At 37.7% G+C, this 15,091-nt stretch overlaps 1 protein-coding gene across 3 annotated transcripts in view; it reads right to left on the bottom strand.

Annotated features, from left to right (window-relative positions):
• LOC108715542 (ubiquitin carboxyl-terminal hydrolase 24) overlaps nucleotides 1-15,091 on the bottom strand; it is a 122,472-nt gene that overhangs the window by 49,390 nt on the left and 57,991 nt on the right. For all 3 annotated transcript variants that reach the window (XM_018260792.2, XM_041561412.1, XM_018260794.2), the window contains 9 exons: nucleotides 13,421-13,570; nucleotides 11,638-11,769; nucleotides 10,721-10,832; nucleotides 9,457-9,533; nucleotides 8,191-8,331; nucleotides 7,907-7,960; nucleotides 4,844-4,959; nucleotides 1,482-1,548; nucleotides 37-147 (listed from right to left, as the gene is read on the bottom strand). In XM_018260792.2, the coding sequence (XP_018116281.1) occupies nucleotides 37-147; nucleotides 1,482-1,548; nucleotides 4,844-4,959; nucleotides 7,907-7,960; nucleotides 8,191-8,331; nucleotides 9,457-9,533; nucleotides 10,721-10,832; nucleotides 11,638-11,769; nucleotides 13,421-13,570 (960 nt within the window). The remainder of the gene's footprint in view (nucleotides 1-36; nucleotides 148-1,481; nucleotides 1,549-4,843; nucleotides 4,960-7,906; nucleotides 7,961-8,190; nucleotides 8,332-9,456; nucleotides 9,534-10,720; nucleotides 10,833-11,637; nucleotides 11,770-13,420; nucleotides 13,571-15,091) is intronic.

Genomic DNA, 15,091 nt, shown 5'->3' with positions numbered 1-15,091 from the left:
TAAAACAGGGTAGTAATAACAGGCACAGTTTCTTACCTCTAAGGAGAAAGTATCTTTGGTAGACTCATAAGTAAGGTTCAGAGTTAAAAGATGTCCATGAAAAGAGGCACCGTGAGGTAGTATAGTTCGAGGAACAGAGTAAAGATCCTTTACATAAAACAAGAGAGCTTTAATGTTGTCTAATCTTAAAGAAAAACACTTTTTTAACGTTTCAAGTTGATATTAAAGCCATACTGACATGTTCATATTAAAAATCTATAGGAATGTATTTATTGGGGAACGTAAGGCATCAACACTTTTAGGCCCAAAAATGCACCTACCCTAGCAGTATCTGCTGCTCACGAAGGGGAAATAGAGTGTTGAGGCCAAACTCTACACCAGTGATCCCCAACCAGTAGCTTATGAGCAACATGTTGCTCACTAATCACTTGGATGTCACTCCCAGTGGCCTCAAAGCAGAGGCTTATTTTTGAATTCCAGGCTTGGAGGTAAGTTTTAGTTAGCCAAACAGAGCCTTATGTAGGCTGCCAGTCCACCTAGTGCCAACCAAATAGCCAATCACACCCCTTTTTTGGCATCCTTTTTTTTCCCATGAAGGATCATACTAGCTCCATCCCAGCGTAACGGACAAAATTGGATAGTTCCCTTAGAGCAGTGTTGGAGCACCAGCTGAAGTAGCTATTGAGGTTTTGAGCAAAAACATAAATACCGCAACCTCCCCAGGAATATGGACACGCCCCTATTAGTGATGGCCCAGGTGAAACCTGCAGGACCTGCGGGTCGGGTGGGTTCTGGCCGACTCCTGCACCAAATCTTAGGGCCGCGGGCGGGTCCAGGTCGAGCTCTTCTCCTGCTGTCCCGGCCTGCGACCTAACACTTCCGGCACCTAAATTTATGTACTTGAGCCCTCCCCTGCCCCTTAAGTGAAGTCACTGCGGGCGGGCGCAGGTCTATAAATAGGGGGACAATAGCGGGCCGGAATGTGGATTGGGAGGGGACGGGTTAGGGTCAGGTGCGGGTAGAGATTTTCTCTACCCGCACATCACTGGTTCCTATGGTTCTTCATAGGAACGTGTCAGTATTGCTTTAGTTAACAGGTGTTCAAGTTCTACTGAAAAAAGTTTCAAAGCAAAACAATAAAGTAATAGATGTGGTAGATAATAATAATAATTTTCTCAAATGTTTTAAAAGGTAATTGTCACTGATCAAATATAATCACTCAATTACAATTCTGAACCATTTTAAAGGAGAATGAAAGGATTGATGGTGCCAAGTTGTTACGCACCATACAGTGATTCTTTACCAGTCTGGTTTAGAAGGTAAAAAATTAGAAACACTGGGACAACAAATTGGTAACCACTCACAGTGAACTATCATTCCTTCTTTTTATATTTTTATTTATTTTCTATTTCCGTCTCTGGAGAAAAATGTTTTTAGATATAATTTATATTTAAGGATGATGCAAAGAAATAAAGGTTTACCTCTATTGTTATCACATAGCGTTCTGCAAGCAACAGAAGTCTTTCAATTATCACTAATTTTGTAGATCTAGAGAAAAAAACGAGAGAATATATTAAAAACAGTATTTATAAAGTACATAGGGAATAATGATACCCCTATTAAACATATTAGATATTAGTTGAAAAGTCCATTGAAATTGTCTTTCATTGAATTGTCATAGAAAAAACATGACCTTATTCATACTGAATGCGATAGAAACTCTGCTAGGAAGGGAACAGCACTTATGCAAAATGTTAATGTTTACAGAACATCCAATTAACAGAACCATAAATTCACTTTTGGCTGTTGATGGAGAGACTGCTTGAAAAGTGGCATCACGAGAAACAATACCGTAACTATCTTTTATTTTAAGCTATTAAAATGCATGGCTCTTTTATTAAATTATCAATTGATGTTTGTTACGTATGTTCAGCTACTCCATATTTTCCTCACAAGTACTACTTTTCAATAGTAACTCTTTAATATTTTTTTAAAATAGTTTTATTGGCTTTTACAGATCATACACATGGACAGTTGTCATAAAAAGTTACAGAGCAAACAATTCAGTATCAAACTTCCATGGGTTTAGTATTTAAAATAGTATACAAAGTGAAATGTGCCATTTATCGGGTTAGCACACCTATATATTAGAACACCATACATTAAAGGAACAGTAACACCAAAAACCAAATATGTTTTAAAGAAATAACTATATAATGTATTGTTGCCCTGCACTGGCACAATTTCAGAAACACTTGTATAAACAAGCCACTGTTTAGCCATTTAGACATACAAACACATATACGTTCTAAAGAATCCCATTGTATACTACAGAGCTTATTTGTTATCAGCTAATTATGCTTTGCCTCAGGGCCGGAACTAGGGGTAGGCAGAGTAGGCACGTGCCTAGGGCGCAAAGCTGGGGGGGTGCCAGGCACGTACCTGCTCTGTCGCCTACCCCGTGTCCAGTCCAGTCTCTCCCAGACTGCCGAGTATAACTTTCACGAAAATGCACATGCGCGCACACCATTTCTCACGCACTGAGCCTGCCAGGTTGCCTAGGGCGCTTGGCCGGGTTGGCCCGGCTCTGCTTTGCCTTTTTTCCTTTTTCCAGCTTGAATGGCCCCATGTCTACACAGAAGTCTGCTTATATAAATTATAGAAGAGTTTCTAAAGTAAGCACACCAGTTGTGCCAGTGCAGAACTACGGTATATTATATTTTCAAATAGCACCAAGAAACCCCTCTGTAGATAATATTTACCTATATAAAAATCTTGCTCCCAGGCAGGGTCTATAAGTAGGGAGGGTTTCCATTCCCTGCTGTGTACAGTTTTAATACAATTTTAAACTACAAAGCAAAGGATTTTTATTAGGGGAACTCTGAGTATGTGACCCTATGTCGATAAAAAAAAGTGTTTTATACCACTAAGCTAAATCCACATTGTAAAATCTGTGCAACAGTTAGGGAAGCCACCACAACACCTATCTCTTGGTGTCTGTCGGTAGACAGATCTGTGGGTGCAGGGATAACCTGTGCCACTTTCTGAGAATTGCTGCTTGAAGTGGATGGAGGTGAAATTGTAAGAATGGAACTGTCTCGATGGCAGACAAAATCAGGCCCAGGACTCTCATGCAGGATTACATTGTTGGATTCGGCGTTGCTCGGAGGCGACAGATGGAAGTTTGCAACTTGTGTAGTTTCTCTTCTGGTAAGTAGACTTGTTGCTGAAGTGTGTCGAAGTGGAGGCCAAGAAATGTCATGTGTTAACTGGGCGAGAGAGGACCTCTGGACGTCTAAGATCCACCCAAATTCCTGAAGATCCTGGATGGCAAGCTGAAGATGATGCTTGGCCAGTTATGAAGCCTGCCCCCATATTCAATGTATCTGGGCTGTAGTCAGGAAGAATTATTCTCTTCCCCAGTAGGCTTCAATTTGTGCTTTCAGCATTGGCAGGAAGATATCAGGGACTTCTTAGAACCGAGTCCAGCAACAACAGTTTTAGCCAGAGGGACCTGCAAGTGCTGAGGAGTGTGACACTAGTTTGGCTGCATCTAGTGATGCTTCCCCCACAAAGGCATTCACCTATATGAGACTAGTTGGGAAGCCAGAATAGTCAAAGAGTCACTGTGTCAGTTGGAGCAGAGAATTTGGCCTTGCTTCAATGACCTGGCTGACCCAAGCGAATGCTAAAATGGTATAAGTAGAAGGTCAAGAACGTCTTCTTGAGGAACCCTTTCTAATCAGTGGTGTCTTTAAATGTCGAAGTGTCTGGGACAGGAGGGGTTGTGGCATTAGCTATCCTAGATACAGGAGCATCTAGCACAGGAGGCAAGCTCCATTTGTTAATAATTTCCTTGGGAAAAGGGTAATGCCTATTGAAGCCTGGTGAACTGAAACTTTTTCTCAGTCACTCTTTACTGCTGCACTGGAGTGATTGGAGTGATAACAACCCCCTCCATTCTACCCCCAGCAGCACATCAGCAGAACAATGGGAAGGTAACCAGATAAAAATATATAAGAATATAAATTATAAGAAGAGCACTCAATAGTAAAAATCCATGTCCCACTGCAACTTCTTCAGTTACATAGAGTAGGAGAAACAATAGCCTGTCAGAAAGCAGTTCCATAATGTAGCACTGGCTCTTTCTGAAAGCACATGACCAGGAAAATGACCCAAGATGGCTTACACACCAATATTACAACTAAAAAAATACACTTGTTGGGTTAGGAATGAAATTTGCCATAGTAGAGTGAATTATTTGCAGTGTAAACAGTGTAATTTAGAAATAAAAATGACACCATAAAGATCACAGATTCCCTTTAAAGATATTGTTAGCATTGCTCCCTCAATTTGCAACACCTCCAAGCCACCTGTATAGGTGGTCAACATTTGAGGAAAACTGAAGTGAACTATCTTCCCCTTCAGAATCCAAATGTGCTGAAGAAAACACCACCCCTAACTAGCTGCATCCTCAGATGGGGGTGGGCTTGAAGTAAGAGCCCTCAGGGTCATGTCCGCTCTACCAAAATCACTCTTGCGCTTAGCTGAGCATGCTGGACTCAGATTGTACCCCAAAAAAATAAAAAAGATGCATAGTTTTCCTAGGTAAACTAAAAATTCCCCCCAGGAAATGCCCCTTAAATGAGAGAGCACAAAATGCTCAAAAGCCGTCTGCAAAAGGAATGATAAATTCTGATGGTACTTAAAGGGTTAAAAACGGAGTAATGCAATTCTGTTTAAGAATGAAAAACCCAGTATTAGTTTATGCAGCATGTACCACAATATTTACTGCAATAAGGCAAAAAGGCTAATTACATTATTTATGTGCTAAATTCCTTACCTGTAAGGGGACTGTACTGAGGTTGCTACAGAAGGCATGGCAGTTGCTGTTAGCATCTTTGTTGCTCTTGTGACTGCATGGGTCAGTGTAGGGCCTCCAAGAGCAGAACTGGCTGCCTGCAAAATGATTGACATATTACGGAGGGCTTCAAGTTGCCCTTTAGCTAACACATCTTAAGTTACTGGGCAAATGTTTTTAACTGTGCAATGTTTTTTTAAAACTATCCATTATAGTCTATGGGCGTTTCTTTTCTTTTGTAAAACACAGTGAAATATTTCACTTATCCCGAATAATTATGCAACCATTTTTTCACTTTTACACTATAGAATGGTTTGTGAACATGAATAACTCGGCAAGAAACCACATTTAACAATATACAGTTGTGTTCAGAAAAATTGCAGTCCAACATCACTAACCTGATTAATCACTGTTGATTCTCATTAATTAAGGCACTGTAATAGCAGTGTTCAAAATAATAATAGCTTGTTTTCAATAATAGCAGTTAGTGTGGAGTTCATTATTCTTTGAAAAGACAGGAAGGCAGCAAATGTTGTGCATGCTGGTTATAGTACATTCCAGACATTGTTCAGAAGACCACGTACTTAAATTAGAAAGTTGATTGGAGGAGGAAAACATATAAAGAAGTGCAGAAAATGATAGGGCTGCTCAGCTAAAATGATCTCAAATGCTTTTAAATGGCAACCCAAGTCTGAAAAATGTGAACGAAAAACTTTTCAAATGTATAGAATAATAGCCAAAATAGCAAAGACTCAGCTCCAGGAAGATCAAAGAAGGTCTAAATTTACCTTTGAGTACTGTTACACTTAGACGACTCCTATGTGAAGCCAAGCTATTGGCAAGAAACCCTAACAAAGTCCCATTATTGGAAAAAAAGACTTGCTAAAGGGGTTACAATTTGCCAAAGAACACATTTTGTGGACTGACGAAAGCAAAATTGCTCAGTTTGTAGGACAAACCCCAAACACTGAATTCAAGCCACCATGCTTCACTGTGCAAACATCATGATACAGGGATGTTTCTCATACTGGGCCTATTTATCACATAACAGGGATCATGAATCAGTTTCAATACATCAAAATACATGAAGAGGTCATGTTGCCTTATGCCGAAAAGAAAACGCCCTTAAAATGGGTGTTAACAAGACGATGACCCCAAATATAGCAGTAAACAAACATCTTGGTTCCTGACCAACAAGATTGATGGCCAGCCCAATCCATGGACCTAAATGTAATAGAAAACTTGTGGGATGACATAAAAAATGCTGTTTCATAGGCAAAACCAAGAAATGCAGAAGAATTGTGGAATGTAACAGGTTCCAGAAGTTGATCGACTCCATGCAAAACAGATGTGCAGCACTTCTCAGAAACAGTGGTTATACAATGAAATATTAGTTCAGTTATAAAAGAAAGCAAAATCTTGAAACATTTTCAGTTTATACAGTGAATATTTGAGTTTGTAAAAAAGAATACAGACTGCTATTTTTTTGGCAGCCTAATACCCCCTTTTCTTTACTTTTTGTAAAGGAATAACAAATTCGCTAAATTTTTCATGTTCTGATTTGGAATAGAATGCATTTGCATGCATGGAATTAAAAGCTTTTTTAAGAATTTTGAACTTTATGCACTTTTTTAAACACACTGCTATTATTATGAACACAACTGTATGACTTATGTTAATAACACGCTTAAACACAAGTAAAAACTTAAGGCAACTGCTGTATGTAGAAGTGAGGATAATAAGACCTAAGATAATAGCAATAGGTTCAATTTTGCCCAGTGTTTATAAGCAGGTCCCTCTAATGTTTTATTTAATTGCTACAAGTTTGATGTTTCCTCTCTAATTAAAAAGTAAAATTTTTTTGTTTTAGTGGAGAATGTTTTGCCTAAGCAATAGCCTAGCTGTCTGGCAACAAAGCAACAGGGTATGTCTTGAACACATTCTCCTACCAGACTCTCAGGTTTTATTCAGACTTAAAAAAACCCATAAAATAAGATTGCTCCAAGGGATTATAATTTAGAGGGAATTAATAATGAGAGGACAACTTTAAAATACTATATGGAATTTTGCAGCAATGAGTTAACAAATGGTTGGGAGGCAGTGAAAACAACAGATTGCTATAAACTATAAATAGTGACAGAGCCGAGATATGCAGACAAGTATAAAATGTGCATTTTATTTTTTCCAAATAAAGGGCCAGCAGGTTCTGTGCCTTGAACAGTACTAATATGTGTCTTCTGTGCGATCAACATGGTGTCCAATGTTTAGTACTTCACAAAATATCAGGGGTCCTCTACACATTCTTGGAAGGCAAGTATGGCACTTTATGCATTTTTCTATATATTTTCTATATATTTCTGTTAGAGTGTCTGGAATAAGTAGTGTCCAGGTAATAAACCTATATAGCCTCTTGTCAATATACAACCTGCATGTGAATTGTCATTTTGCCTTAGCATTTTTATAACAAATGTTACCCTTATTTAGGGTAAGGGCACACGGGAAGATTCGGGGAGATTAGTCGCCATGGCTACAAATCTCCTCTTCTTCGGGGCGACAATCTCCCCAAACTGCCTTCCCCTGCCTTCTCGCCGGCTAGAATGAAAAATTTCCAGCGGGATGGCACTCACGGCACTTCGTTTTCCGAAGTCGCCTGATGATTCACAGCCGGGGCAACTAACCTCCCCGAATCTGCCTGTGTGCCCTTACCGTAATTGTAAGTTTTCTTTTTTGTTATGCAAGGACATAAATTGTAACATCTATTTATGATCTCTTTGTTTGTTTGTGGTAGTTTACATTGGTTGCCATGTGAACCATCCTTGGGGGGGTGGCACTGTAGTTCTTTATGGAAAGGGTAACTTGCAGCACAGTTTGTTTGTGAGGAAGGAGACCACATGTGAATGAATGTCAGAATTTAAAAAGACACGCTGACCTACCCTCACAGTGACTGTGTGAATGTAGTATGTGAATTCTATGAATGTAATTTTAGGATGGCAATTAATTATTATTTCAAATTGCAAATAGCCAATACCGTGAAATGTTACACACCTCTAACCTTGTATAGCAATCAGCAATGAACTTCTTGTGCAATGGAACTGAATCCTGCATAACCAAAGAAAATCAATATTAGAACATATGTATCTCACTTAAAATAAGACTGTATGAAAATAATATTTAAATAACAAATCGAAAAATCAGGCTAAGATGCCGAATATCAAGCTTTTTTTTTTTTTTTTTTTTTTTAAAAAAAACAAACTTGCTGTTAGACAGAAGGAGCTACGCAGTTTAGCTTTACCAACAATCAAATTACCCAGAGTACAGAGGTAACTTACTTTTTTCAGTCTAGGATTGAGATTAATGTAACTATAATTTATTATCAGTTGAATAGCTTCATTAGCTATTTCTTCATCTGGAGATTCAACAGCAATCTTCCAAATAAAATCCATACCAATTAATTCCAGTTTTTCCACAAGCTATAAAGAAAATATATATAATTATGTGATAATATTATAAATCCATCTTCACAATCAATGCATACTGTACTTGAAACACTAGCAGTGTAGGCTCTAATCAGAAAACACAAATCCTTGTAATAAAGTACCTAAATACACTGCATTTGCAGCGACAAGTGATTAAAATAATGACAAATAGCCCACCAACTGTTTTAGCCACCAGTGTCGTACCTGACAAAAAATGTCTTTATCTGCAGGTCTAACAAAATATCCTAGCAGACAAGATAATTGAAAAAGAGTCATTGCCTCCTAAACTCACTCATTGAGTGCTATGAGTTAATGGATGTAGTATATCGATAATAACATACCCATATCTTACATGCCAATGCTTCAAATATATGACGACTGGATGCTGCCTTTACGAAAGGGAGCATCTGATCATGAATGAAACACTAAGGCTAATGGCAGGTCATTTTTTGTGCTGGTGTTTGAAGTGGTGAAAAGTCAATTCCTTGTATTTTGCTGCCTGAATGCTTACACTAACATGGATGGGATCTGTCCGCCAGTGAGCACACTCAAATCTGCTGTGTGTGCTGCTTATGTACTGATCATGTCTGTCAGCACACAAGCATTCAGGGAGCAGAAGGCAGTGGCTTTTCACTTCTGGCATAGAAAAGCCAGCACAGAAAATGATCAGCCTGCTCTAGTTTTGCCCCAAAAACTGTGGGGCAAAAGGATCAACATTTAAATTTAGAATTTTTACTGTGATTGAAGTTTTTTTTCCAACAAAAATCTCAAAAAACTTCACTCCCGATATTTGAAGCTAAGCTACCTAAGGAGCAATTTAGGCCAGTATGTTGGTGTGTGTGCTCCCATGGAGAAGAACAATCAAACCAATTTCTAGGTTGTAAAATTACCAACCTTGAAGATATCAGGCAGTGGGGATGGCATTACTACTACTTCTACTACTGAATCATATAATTTTGCATTTAACAATTTAAAGAAATATTTTTATTAATGCATTTTTTGCTAATCACATAAGTAAGTTAAGACTACACTATATCAAGTCTTAAAAGAAGACAAGAAAAATAAAATCTAAAATGTAACACATCAGCAAATAGCTTATAAGCAGTGCACCTCACTTACCAACTGAGTACCTTGTCGTTTTAAGCGATGGTCACAAAGATTAACATTTTCAAAAAAGGTCTTAAACAAATTGAATCCTGAAAATAAATAAGAGAGCAAGAAACTAAAATGAGTTAAGTTAATGGAAGTCTCCTCTCTTAGAGAGTGCGCCTTCTATATTTATAAACAAATATAAAGGTTGTTTGGAAACAAAGCAAAATGCAGAACTTCTTTAGAGGTGCATCCCACCTTGGATACTGAATAGAACACAAAGAGGAGCTTATGTATAAAGCTGTTGTTGTTACACGCAGATCACTGTACATTGCAATTAGAGAAATTACCCATTATAAAGATCTACTTGTATCATTTATAAAGGTGTGTTTCTTTTTTAAGTGGTGTAAATGAAGACTTACGCCATATTTACACCACTCCAGACATGGTGTACTTTATAGAAATCAGTGGGACTCTGGGGCAAATTCACTAAAGTGCGAAGTGGCGAACGCTAGCGCAAATTCGCCAGCGTGACGTCATTTCGTTACTTCGCTGATTTACTAACAGGCGCTGGCGTAAATTCGCTAGCGAAGTGGACCTACTCTAGCGCTACTTCACACCCTTACGCCAGGCGAAGTTGCGCTATGGCGAATGGGACGTAACTACGCTAATTCACTAACTTGCGCATTTTACTGAACGTTACCTCTTGCGCCAGACTTGCCTTTGCCACCTCAGACAAGACGAAGTGCAATAGAGTAGATAGGGATTGCTTCAAAAATAGTTGAAATTTTTTCTAAGTCCCAAAAAACTGTGGCGTTTTTTCCTTTTTTAAGGGTGATAGGCTGTAAAAGATTGTAAATTTTTTTGGGGGTACCCTCCTTCCCCCCTACATTTCCTAACATATGGCACCTAAACTATACAGTGGGCACATGTGTAGGGCAAAATAGCAATGCTATTTTCTACACTACACTATATTCTTGTGTAGTGTAATGTATTTGCTGCTACATATACGTCCATTCAACTTTAACTTGGCGCCGTATGCAAATTAGGCATCGCTAGCATAACTTCGCTTTGCTTGACGAATTAACGCTAGCGCAAATTCGCTACCGTTCGCCTCCCTGAGCGCAACTTCAGATTTTAGTGAATTAGCGGCGCCCTGGCGAAACTTCGTCTGGCGAAGGCGTCGCTAGCGCATTTTTGCTGCTTAGTGAATTTGCCCCCCTGTGTCTTGGTATACCCTATGAACCCAAAATATTGTCTTTACTCTATAAAGTGATATGGAATTTACTCCTACCATTCATTGTTATTTCATATGATTCCAGTTTCAAAATTTTTTCTTTAAAAAGCTGCTGCTGGACATCACTCTCAAGGTCATGTTGTCCCTTTGTAAACCATTCAAAACACATCTGCAAAAAACATAAATCTGATTATGCGGGTCCAGTTATAAACTTTATAACTCATAGTACATATAAGTCCAGGAAAATGCAGTATAACTTAAAGGAGAAGCAAAGCATAAAATAGTGTATGTGGGGTGTCTTTTTTTTTTTTCTTTTTTAAAGAAATCCCCCTGGCGTCCAAGCATTTTCGGAACGGATGGTTATAGAATGCTAGAAGCTTGTGGCCAATTAGTAATATTCACAAGAACTGGGCTAGAAGGGTTTTCACTAAGGGTAAGCACAAGCTAGTAAGGTGTTCTGCAGTTTTGACTTTCGAAAGTATTCATGGCACACAGGATAATTCCAAGTGCTCTTGACATTAATTCTTCAGTCACCTTTGTGGCTGTGTGAAACACAGGGGTGCACGAAGAAGGGAACCAGGCCCTTTATTGTCACGCAGGGGGGTTTTGACTGGCATTGCAATCAAACACAAATAACAGCTATGGTCATATAATATAATATATATAATTTGCATAGTAAGTTCTTTATGAAAGGTAATAATAACAACAGTCAAATTACAATTTATTTCCGATACAGTCAGAGAGTATTCCCAAGCTGCCTGCCTGAAACTGAAGCAATTTAAAAGCCACTAGGAAAATAGCCAACAGATGCAGCATAAAACTGTAATAACACAGATTGTCAGACGTGGCAAAAAAATCTGTTACAACATGATTAGAAAGACATGAAAAGAGGTTGCTTTGAACACTGGCAAAGATAATATTTGACAGTCACAAAACAATAAATGCTTCTACATATTCCTACTCCTATATCTTACTTCACGGTCAAGCTCACAGACATCATGTCCAGTAACAAGACATTCCCAGATTTCTTTTGCACGACTCCAACCAAGATAAAGAGTGGCTTCTTGCAGGAAAAATGCCAGGAATTTCAGGTGTGCCTCCAAATACTAAACAGAGTAAGTATATGGAGTTATTTTTTTTCTGACAACTTTCAAACCATTTTGGATTAATACCTTATTCTTTAGATACATTAGAGGACAACAGTACAATCACTGAAAAAAAACATATCTACCGGATACAAAGCTTTAGTTAGTATCATGAGCATGTTTAAAACTAAGTTGAAATAAAAATCTGAATACTAAATAATTTTATAGCGACATACCTGACAAATAACATCATAAGCAAATAAGATAAACAGTTTTTAATAAAGTTTGGCAGTGTAACTAGTATCATTCACAGGAGTAGAAAAAATAAATACTGTATTAGTCTGCTCATTTAATGCCTGCTTGGAGTTATTATTGGAAGGATACTAAAATAAATAGGAAACATTAAATATAACGCAAATCTTTAAAAAAATGTAATGTTATTAAAAATTTTTTTTAAGAGGGCAGAGACAAAAACCATAACATCTTCTCATGAGTTTAGCCAGAGAACAGTGGGTTGGACCAATTCCCACTAATGAACAGAATTATCATTCACTACAACCCTTAACACAACATATTCAGGTCCCAAAACTTTGGTTTTAGAAAACATAAGTTAGGTTGTGCCGACAATGGCCACACCAAAATATTACAGAACCATACATTTTTGAAACTAAGGGAAGCAGCAGTGTTCAAAGCATTTGCAGAGTCACGATGCTTGCATTATACTACAAATTACCAGTTTTTGGTTTTGGTACACATTAGTAATGGTTTATGCAAAGAGTCCATATTGACTCTTCAGTTCCTTTAAGGCCCCCATACACGGACAGATAAAAGCTGCTGACAGACCGAGTCGGCAGCTTATTGGCCCGTTTGTGGGGCCATCCGATGGGCGTCCCGGATCGATATCTGGCCGAAAGTCGGGCAGATGCCGATCTGGCAGGGTAAAAAAATCCCGTCGGATCACGGCTGCATCGGTCCCGCGATCCGACCGCCTGTATTGCCTCCATTCTGATCCGATAACGCATACCTCAATGTGGGCATATCAGGGTGAGATCCTCTTGTTTGGCGACATTAGTAAAACAAATTTGCAAAACCTATTGTACTCCTAAACATTACTTATCTGCATATTTTAATTTAGTTATTGTTTTGTGAAGGACAGGATGACAAGCTACCTAGTTTGTATATGTCAAAGGTGAAACAAATATGGTCTATGTTTGTTAGAAATAACTACAGTGCAGAACAAGTCCACCATTGGCCGGAAATTGGTACTGCCAAATGTATATAGTCAAATATGCAAAACAATTTGTGAAAAAGAAAGGGTTGGAGATGTAGTATACAGTCAGGTGGGGTAGACAAACAGTCTAAGCATAAAGTTGATGTTAAAGTAGGTTACATTATTTATGGGATGCCTGGCAGGTGGCAATAAGATTTTAATAAACATCCAGAATACAAGTTTGCAACTTTAAAATAACATTATTGTAAATTAAAAGCGGAGTAATGTTATTGGAACACAAACACATGCACAGACACATTTTAGCATACATATATATATATATATATATATATATACATATATATATATATATATATATATATATATATATATATATATATATATATATATATATATATATATAAATGTTGTTTTATGTTGGTTTATTTCAGTTTCAGATACCTCCCGGTAAGTGTATCTGCCATCAACCAAAGTAGATCCAGAAAGTCCTCCAGGACCCATAACATTCACTGCCAATCGATGGCAGGCCACTAAACTTGTTGTCACCAGTTTGACAATCTCAAAATTCTTCTTAAGATCTTGGATGATGCTCTACACAGGAAAAAAATGCAAAATAATGACATTATTTTTTAGCTGTTTGTGAAGATTCTCATTCATTCTCATTTATTTATTTTTTAGCTTTGTATGTTAATTAGTTTAACAGAAGCCTGCAATGATTTCAGCACATTAGGAAATTATTACATAATTGCATAGAAACACATTTTTCTAATTTACCATGTGAACATTTTTAAACATAAAAGACTGCTTATGAACAAGAAAACACTGTCAATAAAAATCATTCTTGCATGTAGAAAAGTACTGAAACCTCCACAAAGGTTTAACTACAATACTGAAAAGCCTAAAACCTCATTCAAAATGCAGAAAAAAATCAGCTAAACGGCTTTACGTGTGAACAAAAGATTGGCGACTTCAGTAGCCATAACATTAAAACATCAAATAAAGTTGGCATTGGATTAGGATGCAAAGTAAGGCTTTGTCCAAATCCCAGTCTGTAGAACTAGCAAGAATCATCATCATCATTTATTTATCATCATGGAGCCATTGATTTCATGCATCCCTAAAGAAGATGAAACCAATGCCATACAGTATATGCTTATTTTTACAATCTCTATTTAAACTACAATTTGAAGAAAAAATATGCCCTCTGTTAAAAAAAAGTAGCATACTGTATCATTTGACCATTCACACAAGTGGTAAAATAGTGTGTTTTGGAGGATGCCCTGAACTATTGTATCTGGCAATAAGGGGGAGAAGGAGATGTGACTGCTCTTAATTGCCGCTTCTAATTCCTGTTTTTAATATTTTATAACTCTGCAAACAAGGTAAAAAATCTTTGCTAACTAATTAATGATTGACCAAAATAATTTTTTACAAGGGATGTACAAAAACATTTGTATCTATAGCAGGTACCAGCCTTCCATTAATCAAACCAAGAAAAAGAGGAAGCATGAAGGTATACCATAACTATAATACAAAACACTCCAATCCTGTAAATGTGTTTCCACATTTAGCAGCAGATATGCCATACACTAGGAAATGCATTTTTATTACCACCAATATCTGTAAAGGCTATTTATGAGGAATGGAATTTGTTGCAATCAATATGATAGCTTCAGTAGATATGTATACGAGAACATTATGAGAACATCAGAAAGATTACACACAAAACAAGTTATTCAAATTGGCTTTTCACCTAAGTAACCTATGCACTTAGGCTCTACCCATTTATCCCCTGAGGAGAAGGTATGGAGGTGTACCAATGGGTTATGTTTGTATTGTGGAACGAAGGGTCATTTTCACAACAACTGTCCAAAGAGGCCAGGAAACATCAACACCTAAGCAAGTCTGGGGAGTCCCGTAAATACCGCTAAAATTATTATTCCCATTCTCCTGAATAGAGAGAAAGGTAGTATAGAAGTTGCAGCCTTTTTGGACAGCAGGGAATTTTTTGGATGTCAATTTCACCCACAGACACCCAAGACAGCTCGAATTGTACCTCTGGATAAGCTCTTGGCCATAGATGGAAATAATTTAGGTTGTGGGTTAGTGACC

Source organism: Xenopus laevis, chromosome 4S (assembly GCF_017654675.1).
Source record: "Xenopus laevis strain J_2021 chromosome 4S, Xenopus_laevis_v10.1, whole genome shotgun sequence".
NCBI classification, from domain to species: Eukaryota; Metazoa; Chordata; class Amphibia; order Anura; family Pipidae; genus Xenopus; species Xenopus laevis.
The sequence above is the reverse complement of the archived record's forward strand: the minus strand, read 5'-3'. Positions and strand labels throughout refer to the sequence as shown.